Source organism: Sphaeramia orbicularis, chromosome 22, assembly GCF_902148855.1.
Source record: "Sphaeramia orbicularis chromosome 22, fSphaOr1.1, whole genome shotgun sequence".
NCBI classification, from domain to species: domain Eukaryota; kingdom Metazoa; phylum Chordata; class Actinopteri; order Kurtiformes; family Apogonidae; genus Sphaeramia; species Sphaeramia orbicularis.
Window position 1 is genome coordinate 12818871 of NC_043978.1, and position 19667 is coordinate 12838537.

Sequence of the window (19667 nt, forward strand, 5' to 3'; positions counted from 1 at the left end):
ATACACATCTTACACACTTCACCACACACAGAACATTTACACAACCAGAACAGGACATTGATTCTTTATCACTGACTGATATGTGTTTCTTTTGTATGTTACATGCCATCCTAACCCCCCCCCCCCCCCCCCCCCCCCATTATGATGATGTAATGCAAATATTGTATAATACTGTACATAAATCTCTTTGTCACTTGGTGTCACTTCAATAAAGGTTAAAAAAAACTGTATTTTGCACCAATTATTTACATGTATTGATAGGATGAGTGGATCAACAGGTATTAAATAGTTCAGATCAGTAGATGGTTTTAGTCAATGGTGGATGTTTGGGTCTTTGTGGGTCAATATTCATCACCTGGATATTGAAATGACTTTCAGGGACATTTTAAGGTCTATTTTATGTCCTTTTCAGTTCAGGGATCCTTCCACGCCTGACTAAGTGACTTGTTAAAGGTCCGTCTCTTCATCGTGCTGCTGTTTTTTTCGTATCCAGAATCAGGATCAAGGCTGTTTCCCATGGCTCTGTGGTCTTAACCGGCCTCGCCTCTCTGATCCAGGTGTCCTATTAAATTACTTTCACACCTTTCTGCTGTGTGTTTGGGGGGGGACTCTATGCGGGAGCTGAAACCTCGCTCGCCGCCTCTTTCTGGAGTTTAACAAACGCGCAGAAAACAGCCTCTCTCAACCAATTAGATACCACAAGCAGATACAAGTGCGCCGGTCATCGCTGAGGAGGCTCAACCGCCGAGGAAAGATTTTATGATTCATTCTTGGAGGTGCAGCAGTGCTTCGCCGCGACCTTTTCACCCAGGTTACCGTCAAGAGCAGAATGCGGTAAATGGCGGTGTCAGTCTGAGCGGGAGGCTTTCAGAAACCAGGAGGTTGGGTTTAATCGAAAGGTCTTACACAAGGCTTATGCAACCCTTTCAGACTGTAATCACTGTTATTCTTTGAGTGCGCGTTAAAAAGAGACGCTGAGCACAAAGCTTGTCTATCTGCACCGCAATCAAACTGCCAAACAGACGTTTCTGAGGGACCTGAACCCGCTGAATCACACCCGTCTCTGTTGGATTTTCTGATTTTAATCACAAAAGGCAACGTTTTGCACGAAAAAACCAAAAGCGAGAGCAGGCAGAAGGCAGACGACAAGTGCAATGCAGAAGTTTGGAGGCACATTATTTAACCTGTTCAGTGATTTTATTTAATTACAGTCAAAGGGTTCACTCTGAATGTCGACAGAGACATTTTAACTCAGCGGTTTGTACTTCTTAACCATTAAAACCTTTAATATACGGTGGCCCTGAGGGTAAAAACACAACTGAAACATTTTATAGGAAAGTCAACGTTTTGTACACGGTCTAGGAGGCTTTATGTTTTATAAAAAAGTTTAGTTAAATGTTGAGTTTTCAGACACGTTGTTGATCAAGTTATCTATCATTTAACAGTAGTGGCTTTTCCATTGGACATATGTGCAAAACTTTACCAATATTTACTAAATGTCGAAAAATCAGAAGTGCGTAACGTCGGTTTTTCCATTAAATCACAAATGTGATGTTTTGTTCATTTACTATCACAAGATGACATGAGAAGTCATTCCGTAAACATGGTGACCAAGGTAAATATTGTGTTGATTTCCAGATATATTCATTATTATCATATATTATCCTTCTATCTTGTACTAAATTAAAAAATGATTGGGTTTCTTTTAAAACTCTTCTTCTTCGCTTGTTGTAACGTCCACCAAACAAACATTTCTGAGGGACCTGAACCCGCTGAATCACACCCGTCTCTGTTGGATTTTCTGATTTTAATCACGAAAGGCAACGTTTTGCACGAAAAAACCAAAAGCGAGAGCAGGCGGAAGGCAGACGACAAGTGCAATGCAGACGTTTGGAGGCACATTATTTAACCTGTTCAGTGATTTTATTTAATTACAGTCAAAGGGTTCACTCTGAATGTCGACAGAGACATTTTAACTCAGCAGTTTGTACTTCTTAACCATTAAAATCTTTAATATACGGTGGCCCTGAGGGTAAAAACACAACTGAAACGTTTCATAGGAAAGTCAACGTTTTGTACACAGTCTAGGAGGCTTTATGTTTTATAAAAAAGTTTAGTTAAATGTTGAGTTTTCAGACACGTTGTTGATCAAGTTATCTATCATTTAACAGTAGTGGCTTTTCCATTGGACATCTGCGCAAAACTTGAGCGATATTTACTAAATGTTGAAAAATCAGAAGTGCGTAACGTCGGTTTTTCCATTAAATCAGAAATGCGATGTTTTGTTCATTTACTATCACAAGATGACACCAGAAGCCATTCAGTAAACATGGCAACCAACATAGATATCGTGTTGATTTCCAGATATATTCATTATTATCATATATTATCCTTCTATCTTGTACTAAATTAAAAAATGATTGGGTTTCTTTTAAAACTCTTCTTTGCTTGTTGTAACGTCTGCCAAACAAACATTTCTGAGGGACCTGAACCCGCTGAATCACACCCGTCTCTGTTGGATTTTCTGATTTTAATCACAAAAGGCAACGTTTTGCACGAAAAAACCAAAAGCAAGAGCAGGCGGAAGGCAGACGACAAGTGCAATGCAGACGTTTGGAGGCACATTATTTAACCTGTTCAGTGATTTTATTTAATTACAGTCAAAGGGTTCACTCTGAATGTCGACAGAGACATTTTAACTCAGCAGTTTGTACTTCTTAACCATTAAAACCTTTAATATACGGTGGCCCTGAGGGTAAAAACACAACTGAAACGTTTCATAGGAAAGTCAACATTTTGTACACAGTCTAGGAGGCTTTATGTTTTTTAAAAATGTTGGGTTTTCTGACACGTTGTCAATCAAGTTATCTATCATTTAACAGTAGTGGCTTTTCCATTGGACATACGCGCAAAACTTTAGATATTTACTAAATGTAAAAAAAAAACAGAAATGCGTAATGTCGATTTTTCCATTTAATAACAAATGTGATGTTTTGTTCATTTATTATTATTTAATTTATTCATTGATTTCGAACAGGCAAAAATAACTAAATAAAACAAAACAAAGCCAAATAAGATAAAAACAAAATATCATTTAAATGAACAGAATCTATCTTCAAGTTTGTACAAGTCTGAATTTTGCATGGTCAAAAAGGAGTAGGAAGAAGTATTATCTTTTTTAATCCTACCCCTCAAGTGCCTTTACACCTTTATCACGAACTTATTACAAGAATCAAACAATACATTTTTCCTAATTTCAGCATTTAACCACAACTAATACAAAACAATATGATCATGGCAGTACAGTCATACAAACAGACTCAACAATTCAACAATTTTCTTCAATAATTACAGCAGATTTATCAATACAACAGTATCCATCAACAAACAGCCCTCATTGTCATTATTAAATACTGGACCTCACAAGAATCAATACTTTATATCTTTTTTTAAACTGAATTATGTTTGATATGTGTTTCATCTCCGCGTACAATTTGTTCCACAGTTTTACTCCACAGATGGTGATACAGAAACTTTTTAACCTAATGTGTACTTTATGAGTCTTTAAATTTAACTTTCCCCTTAAATCATAACCTCCCTCTCTTTCACAAAACATTTCTTGAATATTGCCCGGCAGTAAGTTATTCTTTGCTTTATACATTATTTGAATAGTTCTGAACTCCACAAGGTCAATGAGTTTTAAAGTTATTATCACAAGATGACACAAGAAGTCATTCCGTAAATATGGCAACGAACGTAAATATGGTGTTGATTTACAGAAATATTTATTATTATTATATATTACCCCTCTGTCCCATACTAAATTTAAAAAATGATTCAGTTTTCTGGTGTGTCCCATGTTTCTTTTAAAACTCTTCTTCGCTTGTTGCAACGTCTGTCAACATTCGTTGTTGGTTTTTTTTTTTTTTATTCATGTGACTCTAGCTGCAGAAAAAGGTCTTTCCATTGCAGTTTTGCATGATATACTATTTGTGCTATGCCCAAAAATCTACCTTTTGCCAGCACAAAAACTTTTAATCTAAACATGCAAGTTGTGGCAAAAGTGTTGTTTTTCCATTTGGTAAATTTTTATGTGCAAGTTATATTTGCGTAATTTGAGGGTCAATGGAAAAGCAACTATTTTAAAATGCTGCTTTTATTCCCTCAAATCTAACTTCTCCATTGTGACTTAATTTGCTAAAATTACAGTAAAATGTATGAATCTGGACTATTTTGTTTATTTAGTTTAGTTGTTAAATATAGTGGCCCTAAGGGACAAAACACAACTAAAAACCCTCTGTAAAGATGTTAATTTTTTGGGAGGCTTCATATTTTCTAAAAAATATTTAGTAAAATGTTATTTTCTGCTGTTTTCATGTATTTTGACACTCAGATAAACCATGCTGGGTTGAAAACCACAGAAAAAGTTTGTAAGTAAGCCTAAAGGTCTGGCTTTGTTGGTCAAAATGGTCAAATTTGTTGGAATTTGTTTTTGTTTTAGTCACAACATTGACTACAGTGTTCAAGAACAGGTTTTAACTCCTCATTTGTTCAGTTTTATGCTAAATACGGTGGTCTCAAAACTCAAAACACAAGTGCTTTATAAATAAAGTTGGTATGGTATGGTATGGTATGGTATGGTATGGTATGGTATGGTATGGTATGGTATGGTATGGTATAGTATGGTATGGTACGGTATGGTATGGTATGGTAAGAATATTTCAGCAAATAGAACATAATCTCACACCATGTTTCATAAAAATATGTTTCTCAAAAAATAGGACCAATGGCCCTGTAGCTTACCGGCCAAATTAAAAACTTTGGGAAATGTATCCAGATGCCATTTATTATCACCCAGTTCTGTGTATTTATTATATTACAGAAATTGCCCATGTTTTGGTCATATTCCAATCAGATCTGTAAAAAATTCAAATTCCAACTTGATATCATTGATACTGATTTATTGGATCAATCCACTTCCTGTCTCTTACAATGGGAAAATTTGTCAAAGTCGCACAAAATCCAGAATCAGATCCGGATCAAAACAATTTCAATACCTTGTGTTGACATCATCATACAGAAGCTGTATACCAAGTTTGAAGTCAATCAGAACTGGAGTTTCGGAGGAAAAGACGATTGAAATGTTTTCCCCATAAGAGCCCATGTTAAATTTTCCGTAAGTTCCCGGATCCAGAAGAAGATCCTGATCAGCATGTGGACATTATGTTTTGGTCATCTCCCCATCAGGGCTGGACTGTAGAAATTTACACTGGATATCATTTATATTTACTGAGTTATTGCATCGATCCACTTCCTATCTCTTATAATGGGGACATTTTTCAAAGTCACACCAAATCCAGAATTAGATCCAGATCCAAATAATTTCACTAACTTTTGTTGACATCATCATAAAGAAGCTGTATACCAAGTTTGAAGTCAATCGGAATTGTAGTTTCGGAGAAGAAGATGATTGAAATTTTTGTAATGGACAACGGACGACAGATGACGACGACAGACGCCGCCGCTGGATGCTGCATGACGACAATAGCTTACAGCCTTTCAGCCAGTAAACTAAAAGGCTATAGAATTTTTTTTTTTTTTATTACATGTATTTTGTCAAATATGTGTAAAATGTTTTTGTGTATTTTGACCGTCAGGGCCAGCATCACTTCTGATATTATCGACAAAGACTTAATTTATTTTAATGGATTTTATATCATGAAGTGTTACATCTGTGGTTTTCAGAGTTTATAACTTTATTTTGCTCTTCTTAGGATTTTTTTTTTACTACAAATGTATAGATTTGGGTCTTATTTTGAACAGTTTTTACAGTTTTTTATTCCTGTAGCTGAACAGAAAACTGGCGTCTTCTTATCTCCCCAGACGCTGTAAGTTTGATTGTTTTATCAGTTTGCTGAGTCTTGGCTTTCGACTTGTCTGGTTATGACTCAGATCATTTAATACCCTGCTGCTGAGCTCCTGTAGGAGGATCTGATCCCTGCTGATCCCAAATAAACTCCTCAGGCTTCATCTCTACATCCATGAAGACATGAGGACTGTTTATTTTGGTCTTCAACTGGACTCAAGTGTCTTTTGGAACTAGTCTGTGTAGTGACTACAATGACTGCAATTAAGCCGACAGATTAACAACTAAGCAGGTTTAGTCGATGTTCATCCAAACAAGTTGTTCTAACAAGTGGTAGAAAAGACCAACAGAGCCAGGAAAGTTCTGCTGAAGATTAGACTGGAACCATGTTGTGAATGAAGAGAAAATGGGATGTGAAGCTGTAGGACTTTAGGAACACTGACAGACAAAAGTTCTACTGTTGATTCTGTAATTCCAGTGGGACCTGTCAGTGGGTGGATGTTAGGGATGCAACGGTACAGGTTATCCACAGTTCGGTTTGGTACAGGTTATCCACAGTTCGGTTTGGTACAGGTTATCCACGGTTCGGATCCACGGTTTGGTTCGGTACAGGTTATCCACGGTTTGGTTCAGTTCGGTACAGGTTATCTACAGTTTGGTTCGGTACAGGTTATCCACGGTTCGGTTCGGTACAGGTTATCCACAGTTCGGATCCACGGTTTGGTTCGGTACAGGTTATCCACGGTTCGGTTTGGTACAGGTTATTCATGGTTCTGTATGTATTGTGGTTCTTGAGTCATGGTTCACGGTACGGTTCAGAAGCAGAGGCTGGAGCCCGACTGTGTACCGAGACTGAACTGATTTACTCATTTATGAGTAAAACTAACGGAGACTAGGGCATTAGTGACTCCAGATTTTTTCAGATCAGCTTGTTTGTCAATAAAGTCAAAGTCGAGTCGACTTGTCGTGTGACGACGTCATCACATCGACAGGAGGACACAGACACACAGCTGTTCAACAATGAGCAACTTGTACTAACGTTCACGGGAGCATTAACAATGTACAGTAGAGAGCAGAATAAAAAACTGGAAAGACACAAGCATCAACAGTCCTTCTCAGACATTAACCAAAAGAAAACATAGGCTAACACCCTGAATTTTCTTTTAAATTTAAGTGAACAACATAAAGTGGGAAGAGGTTAAGATGGCAGTAGAAAAGACGCACAGCATGTTAGAGAAAAGAGCGCATTGTCTTCATGAAATAAATGAACAGAATAATCCAAACACACTGGCGGTCCAAATTATTATTCAGTATCGGTGGTGCTTATCAGAGGCGATTTCTCACAGACTGCAAGGGAAGCCCGGCTTCCCCTAAAATGACGAAAATTAAATGGTTAAATATGTTCGGTTGTGTTGACATTTCATTAACTACAAATGTGTTAGAACACGTTCATCTCACAGACGAGTTCGTTCAGAATCAGCTTTATTACAAATCAGCGGACTCGATGTTGTTCACTTCTCATACATTCCCGTTGCGCTGTTTTCTCATACGATCTATAGTCAGTGTATTTGCTCGTAGACGCCCGGCGTCAATAGGCTTCTATGGGACTGAATGGAACAGTTTTTTTCACTGCCTCAAAACTGGACGGTAATTGGATAAATACCACCATGTTATCCCGCCCCCGGACGCCCGGCATCTCTGGGGGTGAATGGAGCTGTGGGTGGACCTCGGCCGGGCTGGACGCAAGGATTACACGTGCTGATTGGAGGATTGGTTGAAAGGCTGAATCCCGTTTGATTGACAGCTATTTTGAGATCTACTCCTTCACTGACACAGTTCAGTTTAATACTATCGCGCATTCTGCTGTGAAATCGAGAGAGAAACCACTATGAAATTACTTGTTCATTTCTTGCACTGTAAATAAAACACACTCATTGTACTTCCTTGTTTCAATTTAACATAATTTCAATGTTTTCTTGTTTAATTGGTATGATACGACCATTTTCTTAAAAAGGAACGGAGGGCCGAATTTATGTTTAAATAACTTGACTTTTTTTTTTTTTTTTTTTTTTTTTTTTATGTAAGCCGACAATGAGCTTCCCCTCTCTGAAAGATGAGGAGCCGCCATTGCACCTCCCAGTCTCCTGGAGCTGTGGCCCCTCCCACTGACAGAGCGGGATTTAATAAAATCTGTCAAAGGAGGAGGGGCAAGTCCATGCAAGACTTTAAATATCAGACACGCATTTTTAAAATTCACAAAATTATTAAAATTAAGTAATTTATATTTATCTAAAATAATGCAGTGGTTTTGGTCAAATATTTTTATGGCTGTTTTAAAAAGTGATTCTATGGGTTTGAGTGTTGTACCAGCAGCACGTGACCAGGAAGTTCTACAGTGTTCAATGGCAGAGAAAATCATAGAGTGTAAAAACATCTGAGCAGCATATAGGGTCAAAAACAGTCTGACTTGTTTAAAATTTTGCACATTAAAATTTATTGTCTTCTTAAGTCGCTTTATGTGTTATTTAAATGTTGATGTTGGATCCAAGGTTAGCCTGAGGTACTTGAACTCTTTGACCAAATCCAGTTCCACCCCTTGAAGAAAGATGTCAGACTGTTCCAGTTGGACTTGGCTGTTTGGTGAACACACCTGCACGTTCTCGTCACCTGTCGGACAGTGTTTAAAATTAACCCTTTAACACCAAACGTATCATATTTGACACGAGTTTTGAAGTGCTCTACATGATCAGTGGGATATTTTATTTCTTGAAAAACCTGATGTATATAATTAGACACATGCAATACACAGATAATCCACCAGGGGATCCATTTTCTTGACTTGTTTATTATGTTTTTTTTGTTTATTTTCTTGACTAATTTATTAATTTCCTTCATAATTGTTTAAAATGTTGTTCATTCTCTTGTTTACGTTGTTCATTAGTTTTTTTGTTGTTTTTTTCAATTATTTTATTTTTTTGTAAATTGGGGGATTTTCTTGACTGTTTTGTTCATTTTCTTTTTTGTTAAATTTTTACCTTTTCTTGATAATTGTATTCATTTTTGTTCGTTTTCATGACTATTTGTTCATTTTCTTGTTTAATTTGTTTGGTTTTTTTACTTTCTTGATTATTTATAAATTTTCAGCATTTACTTGAAAAGTTATTTTTGTTCCCTTTTTTGATAATTTTGTGAAGTTTCTTGATTAGTTTGTTCATTTATGTACTCTTTCTTGATTATTTTATTATTTTGATCAGTTCAATGATTATTTTGTTCATTTCTTTACATTTATTTTATTATTTTGTCCATTTTCTTGACTGTTTTACTCATTTCCTTGATTAGTTTTGCTCAGTATAATTGATTCTCTTCAATATTTTTGTTCATTTTTGTTTATTCTCTTGATTATTTCATTCATCATTATTTATTTATTTATTTATTTATTTATTCATTTATTTTACCATTTTATTCATTTTGGTTAATTTCTTTCTTTACTTTGTTCATTTCTATTCATTTTCTTAACTATTTTACTCATTTCCTTGATTATTTTTGTTCACTTTACTTGATTCTCTTGAATATTTTTGTTCATTTTTTTTTTCTTCTCTTGATTTTTTTGCCCTATTCTGTATTTTACATATAATGTTGAAGTCAAATGTAATGCATTCCATAGTATTTGAGTTACTATTTACATATTTATATGAATTCCATTTCCAGGAGACAGTGTTTGGTCCTCATTAAAATTAATCTTGAAAAACCTGATGCTTACAATTAGATACATGCAATACACAGATAATCCACCAGGGGGAGAAATTTGTTCACCAGAGGCCTTTCCAATGACACTATAAGACTGTCATTAACGAGGAAGAAGGAAGAACTTTGACAATTTAGAAAAGGAAATAATTTGTTAGGCATGTTTATGTTATATTATGGTTTTGTTTGTTCAAAAATAATATTTGAGCATTGAGACCTGATGTATCAAATATGATACAAAATTGAAACTCATACATGGAAATTGTTACTTGAAAAAACACTTTTTTGACTTTTCAGACGGACCGATAAAGGCTCCAGTTTCAAAGAACTGGAATTTTCTGTCAATGATTTAATGGTTCAGACTTTACAGGGTTAAATTATAAACCCCTACCACAGTTTAGAAAATCTACATATTGTAAGACATGTTTCTTCTAATCCACTTTGAATATCGTTTCCTTTTCTCCATCTCTAATGAGTGGGATTTCAATCAGGTTTCAGACATTTCATCCATGTAACTACATCTAACATTTGCCCTGGAGGATTCTGCGCCTATGATCAGATGTAATTTGGTGTTTCCCAGGAACAGAACCTCTGTGGGTTCTAAGGTTAAACCCCGCCTGCAGAATACATTTCAGATCCATCATCCCCCGCCCAAAGGTCAGGACTACACTGTGCTGACAGTCCCATTATTCCCCGTGAGCCGGAGCCGTTCAAATGAACCTCATTTTTCTCCCACCGCCTCCATCACTTTTCCCTCCACGTTTCAGAGTCAAATCATCGTCTGCGTTCAGTCCAATTCTGCAGACTTTGATTGTGTTTGGGTTTCAGTCAAATGGTCTGAACCGCTTTTTAAAGTAGAGCCACTGCAGTCAGCCTCATGTTGGGTCCACCTTTATCACAGCTTTGTAACACCTCTGGAGGTAGGAGCAGAACCGTCTCCACCTTCTCCACCACCTCCATTAAGCTGAACGTCTCCACCTTCTCCATTAATTTGAACGTCTCCACCTTCTCCATTAAACTGAACGTCTCCACCTTCTCCATTAAACTGAACATCTCCACCTTCTCCATTAAACTGAAGAACGTCTCCACCTTCTCCATTAAACCGAACATCTCCACCTTCTCCATCAAACTCAACGTCTCCACCTTCTCCGTTAAACTGAACATCTCCACCTTCTCCATTAAACTGAACATCTCCACCTTCTCCATTAAACTCAACGTCTCCACCTTCTCCATTAAACTGAACATCTCCACCCTCTCCATTAAACCGAACGTCTCCAATATCTCCATTAAAGTGAATGTCTCCACCTTCTCCATTAAACTGAACATCTCCACCTTCTCCACCTTCTCCATTAAACTGAACATCTCCACCTTCTCCACCTTCTCTATTAAGCTGAACATCTCCACATTCTCCACCTTCTCCATTAAACTGAACGGTTCCACCTTCTCCATTAAACTGAACATCTCCACCTTCTCCATTAAACCAAAGAATGTCTCCACCTTCTCCATTAAACTGAAGAATGTCTCCACCTTCTCCATTAAACCAAACATCTCCACCTTCTCCATCAAACTGAACGTCTCCACCTTCTCCGTTAAACTGAACATCTCCACCTTCTCCATTAAACTGAACATCTCCACCTTCTCCATTAAACTCACCGTCTCCACCTTCTCCATTAAACTGAACATCTCCACCCTCTCCATTAAACCGAACGTCTCCAATATCTCCATTAAAGTGAATGTCTCCACCTTCTCCATTAAACTGAACATCTCCACCTTCTCCACCTTCTCCATTAAACTGTACGTCTCAACCTTCTCCATTAAACTGAACATCTCCACTTCTCCATTAAACGGAATGTCTCCCCCTTCTCCACCTTTTCCATTAAACTGAACTTCTCCACCTTCTCCATTAAACTGAACATCACCGTCTCCATTAAACTGAACGTCTCCACCTTCTCCATTAAACTGAACATCTCTACCTTCACCTTCTCCATTAAACTGAATGTTTCCACCTTCTCCATTAAACTGAACATCTCCACCTTCACCATTAAACTGAATGTCTCCACCTTCTCCATTAAACTGAACATCTCCACCTTCTCCATTAAACTCAATGTCTCCACCTTCTCCATTAAACTGAACATCTCCACCTTCTCCACCTTCTCTATTAAACTGAACATCTCCACCTTCTCCACCTTCTCCATTAAAATGAACGTCTCCACCTTCTCCATTAAACTGAACATCTCCACCTTCTCCACCTTCTCCATTAAACCGAATGTCTCCACCTTCCCCATTAAACTGAACATCTCCACCTTCTCCATTAAACCGAACGTCTCCACCTTCTCCATTAAACTGAACATCTCCACCTTCTCCACCTTCTCCATTAAAGTGAACATCACCACCTTCTCCACTTTCTCTATTAAACTGAACATCTCCACCTTCTCCATTAAAATGAACGTCTCCACCTTCTCCATTAAACTGAACATCTCCACCTTCTCCACCTTCTCCATTAAACCGAATGTCTCCACCTTCTCTATTAAACTGAACATCTCCACCTTCTCCACCTTCTCCATTAAACCGAACGTCTCCACCTTCTCCATTAAACTGAACATCTCCACCTTCTCCACCTTCTCCATTAAACTGAACGTCTCCACCTTCTCAATTAAACTGAACATCTCCACCTTCTCCATTAAACCGAACGTCTCCACCTTCTCCATTAAACTGAACATCTCCACCTTCTCCATTAAACCGAACGTCTCCACCTTCTCCATTAAACTGAACATCTCCACCTTCTCCATTAAAATGAACATCTCCACCTTCTCCATTAAACCGAACGTCTCCACCTTCTCCATTAAACTGAACATCTCCATCTTCTCCATTAAACTGAATGTCTCCACCTTCTCCATTAAACTGAACATCTCCACCTTCTCCATTAAAATGAACATCTCCATCTTCTCCATTAAACTGAACATCACCACCTTCTCCACTTTCTCTATTAAACTGAACATCTCCACCTTCTCCATTAAACCGAACGTCTCCACCTTCTCCATTAAACTGAACATCTCCACCTTCTCCATTAAAATGAACATCTCCACCTTCTCCATTAAACCGAAGGTCTCCACCTTCTCCATTAAAATGAACATCTCCACCTTCTCCATTAAACCGAATGTCTCCACCTTCTCCATTAAACTGAACATCTCCACCTTCTCCATTAAAATGAACATCTCCACCTTCTCCATTAAACCGAAGGTCTCCACCTTCTCCATTAAACTGAACATCTCCACCTTCTCCACCTTCTCCATTAAACTGAACGTCTCCACCTTCTCCATTAAATTGCTCCTCAGATGAAGGTGGGACTGTCTTGTATCATCTCCTGAAGGTGGAGACGTTCCTCACATCTCCACTCATATAAATATTTTGCAGTGTTTGCTGGTGCGTTCCTGTGATTATATAATGAACTCTGTAAATGAATGGAGTCATTATGATAATCAGTCTATAACGGTGGTGATTAAAGTTTGATGATGCTTTTCATGTGCAGTCGAGTGTGTTCCAGGTTCAACGGGTTCACCAACTGAAACTAAACACTTTCTAATTAATTTCTTAATCATTTTGTTAATAATTTTTGTCATTTTGCTGATGACTGTGTTTATTCTCTTGATGATTTTATGCAATTTTGTCCATTTTATTAATTATGTTATAAATTATGGTAATGGTTCATTTTTGCTTTTTTTTTATTATCATTGTTCATTTGTGTTCATATGTTTAATTATTTTGTTTGTTTTTGCTCATTTTCTTCACTATTTTGTTCATTTTTGTTCTCCTCCATGATTATGTTGTTCATCAGTTTTCAGTTTATGGATTATTTCCTTTATTTCCTTAATTATTTTTGTTGAATTTTATCTGTTTCCTTGACTGTTGTGTTCATTTTCTTGACTTATGGATTTTCTTTTTTATTTGTAAAGTTTTTCTTAATTTTCTTGAACGTTTTCCTAAATTTTCTTCATTTTCTTAACTATTTTCTTCATTTGTTTTTTTTATATATTTTATCTAATTTTTGTTTTACATTTCCTTAATCATTTTGTAAAATTTTGTTTATTCTCTTGATTATTTTAATCATTGCTGTTCATTTGTATTGTTAATATTTTATTCATTTTCGTTGATTTCCTTAGGTTTTTTGTTCATTTTGTTCATTTTCTTGTTTTATTCCTCTTTTTTCATTTTCTTGATTGTTTTATACATTTTTGTTAATTTTCATGACTACTTTGTTCATTATCTTGATTGTTTTATTCATTTTTATTCATTTTCTTGATTGCTTTATTCCTTTTTTTTCATTTTCTTGACTACTTTGTTTATTATCTTGATTGTTTTATTCCTTTGTTTCATTTTCTTGATTGTTTTATTCCTTTTTTCATTTTCTTGACTATTTTGCTCATTATCTTGATTGTTCTATTCATTTTTGTTCATTTTCTTGATTGTTTTACACATTTTTTATTAATTTTCTTGACTCTTTTGCTCATTATCTTGATTGTTTTAGTCCTTTTTTCATTTTCTTGATTGTTTTATACATTTTTATTTTCTTTACAACTTTGTTCATTATCTTGATTGTTTTATACATTTTTATACATTTTCTTGACCATTTTCTTCATAATCTTGATTTTTTTATTCCTTCTTTTTCATTTTCTTGATTGTTTCATTCCTTTTTTCATTTTCTTGACTCTTTTGTTAATTATCTTGATTGCTTTGTTGATTTTTGTTCATTGTCTTGATTGTTTTATACATTTTATTAATTTTCTTGACTATTTTGTTCATTAGCTTGATTGTTTTATTCATTTTTATTCATTTTCTTGATTGTTTTATTCCTTTGTTTCATTTTCTTGACTATTTTTTTAATTATCTTGATTGTTTTATTCCTTTTTTTTCATTTTACTGATTGTTTTATTCCTTTTATTCCTTTTCTTGATTGCTTTATTCCTTTTTTTTCATTTTCTTGACTATTTTGTTTATTATCTTGATTGTTTTATTCATTTTTGTTCATTTTCTTGATTGTTTTATTCCTTTTTTCATTTTCTTGACTATTTTGTTAATTATCTTGATTGTTTTATTCATTTTTGTTGATTTTCTTGATTGTTTTACACATTTTTTTTATTAATTTTCTTGACTATTTTGCTCATTATCTTGATTGTTTTATTCCTTTTTTTCATTTTCTTGATTGTTTTATACATTTTTATTAATTTTCTTGACCATTTTCTTCATAATCTTGATTTTTTCATTCCTTTTTTCATTTTCTTGACTATTTTGTTCATTAGCTTGATTGTTTTGTTCATTTTTGTTCATTTTCTTGATTGTTTTATTCCTTTGTTTCATTTTCTTGATTGTTTTATTCCTTTTTTTCCCTCATTTTCTTGACTATTTTGTTTATTGTCTTGATCTTTTTATTCATTTTTGTTCATTTTCTTGATTGTTTTATACATTTTTTATTAATTTTCTTGATTATTTTGTTCATTATCTTGATTTTTTTATTCCTTTTTGTTCATTTTCTTGATTATTTTATTCATTTTTTCATTTTCTTAATTGTTTTATTCCTTTTTTTTCATTTTCTTGACTATTTTGTTCATTAGCTTGATTGTTTTATTCATTTTTGTTCATTTTCTTGATTGTTTTACACATTTTTATTAATTGACTATTTTGTTCATTATCTTGCTTGTTTTATTCCTTTTTTTCATTTTCTTGATTATTTTATTCGTTTTTTTCATTTTCTTGATTGTTTTATTCCTTTTTTTCATTTTCTTGACTATTTTATTAATTATCTTGATTATTTTATTCATTTTTGTTCATTTTCAGCGTCCAGAACGACAACGTCCTCTGGAGCTTTGGCGCTGATCAAACTGCTCTGTAGGACATAAGGAAGGGACCGAATCCTGCCAAATACTTTAAGGAAAGATAAGAAAACTCAGTAAAAATAGCGACTGGCGGCGTGCCTCCAGTTTCTGGACCCACTCGCTGTTTGTTTTATCCCCTTTCCTTCTTCTTACTGGAGGAAAACTGGCAACATTTGATGGGTTTCCAGTAGCACGAGATATTTGTGAACATCGTCTAATATTAAAGAGCGAGTGTTTATTTCATTTCTCCAAACCACCCACTACTAATGCTGCTTTAGTGTACACAGAATCAGCCACGGTGTCGAAGGGAGGCGGAAACTGTCGCCCTGAAATGATATTTATGTCAAATAAACTGAAACAACAAACACACAGCAGAGCTTTAATTATATTCAATAAACTGTGAGTGAAGGATGGAAAACAATATGAACAGATTAGAAACATGGTCAGGGATGACATGTTGACGTTATTGTTTTACATTCTTTACTATGTTGGCCATTCTCTGGAATATTTTATTTATTATTAATATTTCTATTTTTTATTTTTTTGCAATTTTCTTGACTATTTTGTTTATTTTCTTGTGTAGTTTGTTAATTTTTTTATTACTTTCTTGATATTTTACTAATTTTGATCATTTACTTGTTTATTTCTGTTCTTTTTCTTGACAATTTAATATTTAATCAGTTCATTGATTATTTTGTTCATTGTCTTAGCTACTTTGTTACTTTTTTCCCAGTATCTTGACTAGTTTATTATTTTTTTTTTGTTTTACATTGTTCATTGCTATCATTTTATTATTTTATTTTATTTATTTATTTATTTATTTATTTTTAATGCATGATTTTCTTGATTATTTTGTTATGGTTAAGGTTCATTTTTGTTCTTTTTTTGGTAATTTGATTAAGTTTCTTGATTATTTTGTTCATTTATGTTCTCTTTCTTGATTATTTTATTATTTTTGATCAGTTCGTTGATTATTTTGGTCATTTCTTTACATTTATTTTATTATTTTGGTCCATTTCCTTGACTATTTTACTAATTTTCTTGATTATTTTTGTTCAGTTTAATTTATTCTCTTGAATATTTGTGTTCATTTTTATGTTCATTTTTATGTTCATTTTTGTTTATTCTCTTGATTATTTCATTCATTATTATTATTATTATTATTATTATTATTATTATTATTATTATTATTATTTTATTTTTTTAATTGTATTTCAATTAATTAATTAATTAATTAATTAATTAATTAATTAAACCATTTTATTCATTTTGGTTCATTTCTTTCTTTACTTTATTCATCTCTGTTCTTTTGTTTGTTTGTTTTTTTACTATTTTACTCATTTCCTTGATTATTTTTGTTCACTTTAATTGATTCTCTTGAATATTTTTGGTAATTTTTGTTCCTTCTCTTGATTATTTTGCCCTACTCTGTATTTTATGTATAATGTTGAAGTCAAATGTAATGTATTCCATATTGTTTGAGTTACTATTTACATATTTATATGAATTCCATTTCCAGGAGAAAATGTTTTCTTCTCGTTAGTTCATGATTCTTCTGCTCGTTTCTCGGTTTTCAATTCCTCCAGTGTCACAGATCAGTCGATGGTTTTGTTTCTGACACATTATCAGAGTGTGTATCAGCAGATTTACATATGTACGACATATCACCAAGACCAGATAAAACGGAGCTCCTCATGACTGTCCAAGCATAAAAAATGTTATAAATAATGTAGAGCTGCTCATAAACGGCTTCAAGGAAAAACCTCATGTTGTGAGTGTTTCCATGTAAAAACCTCCACCTGCTTCTAATCTCATCCTCGGCGTGTCAGCCACACAGGGCGTAGATATGCACCGACACCGACTATTACAGCATTAGCATCTTATCTGTCAGATGGAGAAGCTCATTATAGGATTAATCATGTCCTCACAGAACCGGAGTCCCAGTCAGTATCTAGTATTTTCCTCTATGTCGTTATTTTAAGTTAATACCAATAAAAGAAGGAATGATTGGAGATAAGAGACAAAAAATAATGTAAAGTGGTGTTAGTTATCTATGGTTAACTCTGACCAATAGAATCTGCTGATCTACGATGTTTAACCCTGTAAAGCCTGAACCATTAAATCACTGACAGAAAATTCCAGCTCTTCCAGATTTACTCACAAACAGTGGCGTGCACAGACTTTTTGAAGGGCAGGGGCGAAAAGAAAAAAAAGGGCACATACAGCTTGCTCTCGCCACTAAAGAGGGCACTTTAGCACGCATTTTGACTCCCAACAGGGCACTTTAGCACACATTTGGGTTCCTAAAAAGGAATGTTAGCCTGTGTTTTGACTCCCAGGAGGGCACTTTTGCACACATTTTGACTCCCAAACACAGCGCACATTTTGGCTCCAAAGAGGGCACTTTAGCACATGTTTTGGTTCCAAAGAGGGAATGTTAGCGTATGTTTTGGCTCCCAAGAGGGCACTTAAACACAGGTTTTGGCTCTCAAGAGGGCACTAGCATGTGTTTTGTCTCCCAAAAAGGCACTTTAACACACATTTTGACTCCCAAGAGAGCACTTTAGCATGCATATTGACTCCCAAGAGGGCAGTTTAGCACGCATTTTGGCTCCCAAGAGGGCACTTTAGCACATGCTGTGGTTCCCAAGAAGGAATGTTAGCCTGTGTTTTGGTTCCCAAAAGGGCACATAAACACGTGTTTTGACTCCCAAGAGGGCACTTTTGCACACATTTTGACTCCCAAACAGAGCACACATTTTGGCTCCCAAAAGGGCACTTTAGCACACGTTTTGGTTCCCAAGAAAGAATGTTAGCCTGTGTTTTGACTCCCAAGAGGGCAGTTTAGCACGCATTTTGACTCCCAAGAGGGCAGGCTAGCATGCATTTTGACTCCCAAAAGGGCACTTTAGCACACATATTGGCTCCCAAGAGGGCAGTTCATCATGCATTTTGACTCCCAAGAGGGCACTTTAGCACACGTTTTGGCTCCCAAGAGGGCAGTTTAGCATGCATTTTGACCCCAAGAGGGTACTTGCACGCATTTTGTCTCCCAAAAAGGCAGTTTAACACACATTTTGACTCAAAAGGACACTTTAGCACGTTTTGGCTCCCAAGAGGGCACTTTAGCACACGTTTTGACTCCCAACAGAGCACTTTAGCACACATTTTGGCTCCCAAGAGGGCACTTTAGCACACGTTTTTCAACAATTGGGCCACGAGGGGGGGCGGTTTCCCCCACTGCCCCCTTCTTGTGCACACCACTGCTCACAAATAGAAGAAACATACCGGAACAATATCAGTTTGGACTCCTGAGTACCCACGTTTCCATCAAAAAGCCAATGTCAGCTGCATTTATCCAATTAGAACCAACAGATGTACATTCGTGGTGTTTGTTATTGGTGCCGTGAAGCCCCCCAGGGCCATTTGGTTGGAGGGAGAAAGAAACTCAGTGTTCGAGGCTGTACTCTGGTTTTTGCAGACTGTGCATACACTTTAATAATTGATGCCCTGAAAGTAACTTTTCCTCCAGGATATAGACATTGTTACACAAGTTCTTCGCAGACTGTCAGAGGCAGCAAAAATCCCACCAAGAACCACAGGAAAATCAGTTTAACCAGGCAGGTGGAGAGATGACAGCAATATGTAGAAGGTAGCTTTAAATGCAGACAAACAAAACAGGAAAAAAAACAGTTATTATGTCGCTGATGGTGGACATCAGGACACGGAGACAACCACTGGACAGCTGTGATGTTCAGAAACATGTCAAGAGAACAGGGAAAGTATGGAGGGGCAAAAAGTGTGAAGTTACAATGACTTTTTCAGCTTAAATTGACAAATATCCATAATGCACTGCCATAATATCTGTGTTTACTGAAACCATCAAAATCATTAACCAGCATAACAATCATAAAAATGCACTTTTACATGTAAACTGGGCTAATTTGTGTATTATGTTGATCATTTTTGTTCACTGTCTGGAATTTTACTCTTTTTTTGTTTTTTATTCCTTATGATGATGATTTATTGGCTATTTTGTTAATGTTTTTGCTTATCTGGCTCATCTTTTACATTCTTTTGGTCATTTCTATTCTTCATTTGGAATATTTTATTCATGTTACTTTATTTTCATGACTATTTTGCAGATTTCCATAAATTTTTTGGTTTTAGATATTTCAGTTCATTTT

General features: G+C 35.4%; 2 protein-coding genes across 2 annotated transcripts in view; both read right to left on the reverse strand.

The window, feature by feature from the left end:
* Positions 1–19667, reverse strand: part of kcnh5b (potassium voltage-gated channel, subfamily H (eag-related), member 5b) — a 492331-nt gene that overhangs the window by 240153 nt on the left and 232511 nt on the right. The gene's annotated exons all lie outside the window — the stretch shown is intronic.
* Positions 11291–13489, reverse strand: LOC115414219 (uncharacterized). The gene is made up of 2 exons (XM_030127457.1): positions 12193–13489; positions 11291–11967 (listed from the first exon to the last, which is right to left on the reverse strand). Exons 1-2 carry the CDS (start codon positions 12928–12930, stop codon positions 11425–11427), a joined length of 1281 nt encoding a protein of 426 aa, XP_029983317.1. The 5' UTR covers positions 12931–13489; the 3' UTR covers positions 11291–11424.